Here is a 5,951-nt window from a genome sequence, read left to right on the forward strand (position 1 = left end):
ACTTATATAAATTTGCATGTGTATATATACATATATAAACATGTATATAAACATACAGATACATATACATATATAACCTTCATATATATATATATATATATATATATATATATATATATATATATATAATTTATGGGTGGGTGCTTCATGCTCAGGGTGAGTGTTAAGAGTGTTAAGAGCTTTGCCTTCTCACTTGCAAATGCCACCGCTGGCTAGCCTGATGCGAAAAGGGAACAGCTATGCATAAGACTTCCCTGCCAGCTCATAGCCTCTCCATCATCAAGACTTCTGCAGTGCCTCCTCGTGGCCACCCATGGAAACTAGGTACCTGAACTGTGGAGGCTATTGGAGCAGCAGGAGGCCCTAAAGGTACGGAGTCATGGTCCACCGGCGTGTGGACACGCCCAGGCTTCGTACTAACCCCCTTGGGTTAATGGGCGGCTGTGGGGAGGCAGGCCTTGCCAAGAAAAGCTTACTGGTAGATGTTGGTACTCCTACCCAGCAAGTACGACGGGCAGTGGGTTCCTCTTGGTTGGCGACCGCTGGGACTCGGGTTGGGAGCGGGGGTTACCCGTCTTCCCATCTGCGGCCCGGCGGCCGTCAACTTGGCGTGAAGACCTGCAGGAAACCAAAACCCTTTATATGGGGTGGCAGAGGTGGTGCCCTCCCGGAGTGACTGCCCGTGGTTAGACTTCAGGCGGGCTGTCAGGGTGGGAGCTTGGAATGTCCGCTCCTTGCAACAGGATGATCAGTTACTGTCGAGGGAATTGAAGCAGCTGAGAGTTAAGGTGGCTGCTCTCTCGGAGGTGAGAAGACATGGCAGCAGCACGATTAGTGTGGGTGGCTACACTTATTACTGGCCAGGCCACAACGATGGCCACCATCTCCAGGGAGTATCCATAGCCATCTCCAACAGTCTTCAACCCTTGGTATTAGAGGTCACTCCTGTCGATGAGCGTATTATGGTATTGAGACTGAAGCTTTAATTTGGCTTCATGTCTCTTAATGCTGTGTACGCTCCTACGGATGTATATAGACTTGAAGTGAAACAGATGTTTCACTTCAACTGTCCTCAGAGAGATATTCGTATTGTCCTGGGTGACCAGTGTGGTATCTTGCTGCGATCGAGCTGGCTACTAGATGTCTGTCGGTCCTCATGACTCAGGAGCTGATGCTGGCAGCTGGCTTTACTAGGTCCCAGAAATTGAGGATTTATAGCTCCTGGTATCAGCATTCTGACCAGCATAGTAACACTTGGTACAATGATACGGGTAGTGTGGCCAAGGAGATCGACCACATCCTCGTTAGCACTCGATGGAGGATCCTCCAGAACTGCAGGGTGTATTGGAACACCGAGTTCTGTGGAACTGATCATAGATTATTTGTGGCTACTCTCTGGGTCCACTTTAGAACTCCCGTCGCTCCAATAAACACCTTAGGGTGCTTTATTTGGACAGATTGAGGGAGTTTGAGTGTGCCTGGGGATTTGCCAAGGCTATCTCTGGTTGTTTCACAGCACTCAAGGGCCTGATGGGCCCTAGTCCTGTGGTGTACAGGATTAGGTCACTGTTGAGAAGGGATAAGGAACAGTTTATCAGGAATCTTGCAGAGGAGGTTAAAAGCCATTTCCTGGTAAATGACCTCGTCCTGCCTACTAAGCCCTGAGAAGCTCCAAGCCCTCCTCACAGACGAATGCAGTCTAATCAGCAAGTGGCCAAATAATCTGAGATCCTGATGGGGTGCAGGTGCGTTGGGCTGTGTATTTTGAGCAATTGTAACAGGTTGATCCACGAACAGTTAACTTGGATGCGGGTAATGTTGAGATTCCTCTGCCAGACCCTCCCATCAGTGAGGATTCACCCTCCCTGACTGAAGTCAGAGGGTCAATTTCCAAGCTGAAGAGTGTGCGGCATCCCACTGAACTGTTAAAGGCTGGTGGAGAACCAATGACATGGGGCTTGCATGCGGTCCTGTCTGCCATCTGGCAGACTGGTACCATTCCCCCTGACCTGCTAAGGTATTGGTGGGACTGCAGCAGTCACCGAGGCATTTACATTACTCAGTATACCAGGCAAGGTAGTCGCGCACATCCTACCTAGGTGTATCAGAGACCACCTGCTGAGGCACCAGAGGCCAGAGCAATCTGGATTCACTCCTAGTAATTCCTCAATAGACCATATCCTGGTGCTTTGAATCATTGTAGAGCATCGTCGTGAATTTGGACGTGGGCTGCTCGTAGCTTACATTGACCTGAATAAAGCGTTTGATACCGTGAATCACTGAGAGATGCTGATATTCTAACAAGGAATATTGGATTAATAGCAAACCTATATACAGGCACTGAAAGTGTTGTAAAGTGTGGTGGGGGCCTGTCGAGCTTCTTCCCTGTTAGTTCAGGTGTAAGGCAAGGCTGTTTTCTTGCACCAACACTTTTCAACACTTGCATGGACTGGATACTGGGTAGAGCAACTGGGCAATATAAAGGTTACAGATCTTGACTTTGCTGATGATATTGCTATTCTCTCTGAATCTCTAGAAACCCTAGTGGCAGCTCTTAATGCATTTAGCAATGAAGCGAAGCCCCTGGGGCAAGAGGTCTCCTGGACCAAGACCAAGATCCAAGATTTTGGGTGCCTACTAGGAGACCCTGTGTAGTCGGTACGTGCTTGAGGTGAAAACGTCGAGGTCACGGAGACCTTTATATACCTCGGTAGTGCAGTTCATGACTCTGGGCTGTCAGACCAGGAAGTCAATAAACGGATTGACCTGGCAACAGGGGTTGACAAGAGTATTTGGAGATGCCGGTACTTGTGCAGAAGGGCCAAGCTATGTGTCTTCAAGGCCCTGATACTTTTAGTTTTACTATATTGGAGTGAAACCTGGACGCTATCTTGTACTTTGGAATCACATCTTGATGCCTTTTGTAACAGATCCTTGCGCCAGATCATGGGGTACAGTTGGCTGGATGACCCTGCTCACCAGTTTGTCTCTGTTAGAGACAACCCTGGGTGGAGGAGGCCCGTGGGACGACCGAGGAAGTCGTGGCTTGGGCAGATCCATCAAACCTGTCGTGAGAAGATAGAGATGGCGGCTGAAAGCGAAAGGTGGATGCGGCTATGCGCCCCTGCCAGCGTTAGCTCCCAAAAGATGATGAATGATGATGTATAATATATATACACGTGTGTGTGTGTGTGTGTGTGTTTGCATAGGTATGTATGTGTGTGCATATGTATCTATGTGTACATGTATGTTTGTATGTATATATATATGCATACATATATCTCTAGGAGTTGCTTTGGAAATGGTACTTGTTTTCGAAATTAGGAACAGATGAAGCTTCATAATGTGTTCGCATAGTGTTTTGGAGTTGATATGCCAATACAAGACCTCGTAGACCATTTGTATCTCCATAATTTCGTTTTACTCTGAGGGACTATCGAGAGACGAAGTATCAAGATTGGGTTTTTCGAAGCCAACCGTCTGTGGATCCAGCAACACCCAAGCAACTGGAACCACCAGCCACAATGCCAGAAGAGGGCGCCCTAGATGCACGACGGAGTAAATGTCATTCAAAGCTATAAATCATTGTGCTCTGTAGCAACAGCCATTACCTCTAACTGGATTTGAGAAGGGGGCGTTGTCAGTAGTTTGTTTCCATGTCCCCTTACCATGAGTCCTTTTCTTCCTAGTTATTTATTTTCATTATTATTTTTTATACTACTAGGGATGCACATCCTTTTTGTTCTGCTGGCAATTGCAGCAGACTCGGAAATTGCTGGGCAGATTGAGTAGATGTACAGCAGCGGTGTCAGAGAGTTGAGTCATTTTACCTGGTCCAGGAAAAAGCCTTAGCCATACGAGTAGTATCGTGAAGGCGTGATTTCGGCAACACCTCGAGATTATGCTGTGCCACATCCACCCAAATCATCAGATCTCACTCTCACTGAGAATGTTTGGACAGCCAAGGGCAAAGACATCTCCCAAAATCATTCCCGGAATCTTCATATCTTCGTTGTCCAAGCAATTACGGCATAGGAGAGAGAGAGAGAGAGAGAGATTAACATATATTCGTCTCTTCTAGGATAACAAAGAATACCCGACTCCTAAGGAATGTGAAAATGATTACTCCGGCTTGATCGCTACTGCTGCTACCGGAGCCGCCATCGCCGCTGCAGCTCCTTTTGCATTACCATGTAAGAAACTCCTGAAGTAGTTTCCTGTGTCTGCTTCTCTCTCTCTCTCTCTCTCTCTCTCTCTCTCTCTCTCTCTCTCTCTCTCTCTCTCTGGCAGTTCGTCTTTCTCGGTCTCTCCACTTTCCATTACTTCTTCAGCCCTCCACCTTTTCTTCCTCCTCTAGGGCATCTCTTCCACTCCTATCCACTTCACAATTCCTCCTCCGCAATCAAATTTCTCGTCTAAACGATACGGAATACTATGGTTTTTCTATTGAACACAGGGTAATATAATTTTCCTAAGATGCTAAAGGATCATCCTTTACAGTAAATCCATTTTTTCCCCAGTTTTAGGATTCACCAGCGCAGGAATCGCAGCTGGTTCCTGGGCGGCTTCCATGATGTCGGCCGCAGCCGCTGCCAATGGCGGTGCTGTAGCTGCTGGCAGTGCGGTAATGAAAAATGATTTACCTGATGTTTCATAACGCAAAAAAAAAAAATAATAATAATAATAAAAAATAAAAAAATAATAATACATATATATGCATGTGGTAATAGTGAAAAAAAAATGATGAAAGTGCAATGGTGTACTGGAATCAAGGACCAATTGATACCAATTAAAAAATTGATACCAATTAAAAAACAATGATAAAAAAGATAAAAGTTGAAAAATTACAAACAAAACTTCTACTGTTTGACGCTTCTGATTCACAGGTAGCAACACTGCAGAGTGTGGCAACTGCAGGAGTTGGAGTTGCTGGCAAGGTTGGTTTGGCTTCATTTGGCAGCGCCGTAGGAGCCGGAATTAAAATGGCTCAAGAGAAAGCCAAGGAGGCCTTTGGTAAGAAAGAGGACAATTAAGGACACACGAGTTATATGTATGTGTATTAATAAATATGTACATGTATATATATATATATGAATAAAAAAGTATATATGCATATATATATAATATATATATAGTTATGTATGTGTACATCATATATATATATATATATATATATATATATATATATATATATATATATATATATATATATATAAATATCTATATATACACATACACATTTATATATACACATACACATATATGTGTATGCATGTATGCATATATATACACATATGCATATACATACAGTATATATATACATATATATTGTATACGAACATTATATATGCCACCTTTTAGTCATTATTAGACTATGGAATGAAAGAAACTGGTTAAAACGCAGCGGAGGAATATATTCAATCCAGACCACGAGCTTCCCCCCCCCCCCCCTTTTTTTTTTTTCTTTCTTTCTTTTTTTTCTTTTATTTATTATTATTATTATTACGGGGGTTCTCTTCAGATCAAAGGTGGTGACAGTGATACCAAGGTATTATTATTTATATTAGAACTGATATTAACAACTTGGCAACAATAATTTAGTAGAGTATATTTTAGGTTCTATATGAACAAGAAAATCAGACTTTAGTGTGAAAGTTAAAAAATCAAATTACACTGTGTTTCATTAGTGGCATCTTAAATTCTTACACATATATATTGTTGGCATTTAAAAATCTTGCATATATAATGTTAAAATTTAAAATGACTAGTTGTTCATTGGATTAGGATTCAGTCCAGTGCTTGATTAAACAGAAAAAAAGCCTACTTTACTATAAATGGTGTTATTATATGTTCATGATATTCATTAAAGAAATTAATAAAGGATATAGAGCACAGATGTAGTTTAAATCCTTCAATCCCGTTCATTAAATCGTAAATTGTCAACTCTTCTT

General features: G+C 43.0%; 1 protein-coding gene across 1 annotated transcript in view; it reads left to right on the forward strand.

Annotated features, from left to right (window-relative positions):
• The window catches only part of LOC125026334 (interferon alpha-inducible protein 27-like protein 2A), a 7,160-nt gene extending 2,012 nt beyond the window's left edge, over window positions 1-5,148 (forward strand). The window contains exons 2-4 of the mRNA XM_047614702.1: window positions 4,082-4,193; window positions 4,521-4,624; window positions 4,887-5,148. Of these exons, the coding sequence (XP_047470658.1) occupies window positions 4,082-4,193; window positions 4,521-4,624; window positions 4,887-5,033 (363 nt within the window). The 3' untranslated portion in view covers window positions 5,034-5,148. The remainder of the gene's footprint in view (window positions 1-4,081; window positions 4,194-4,520; window positions 4,625-4,886) is intronic.
• Window positions 5,149-5,951: the final 803 nt, after the last annotated feature.

Source organism: Penaeus chinensis, chromosome 6, assembly GCF_019202785.1.
Source record: "Penaeus chinensis breed Huanghai No. 1 chromosome 6, ASM1920278v2, whole genome shotgun sequence".
NCBI lineage: Eukaryota > Metazoa > Arthropoda > Malacostraca > Decapoda > Penaeidae > Penaeus > Penaeus chinensis.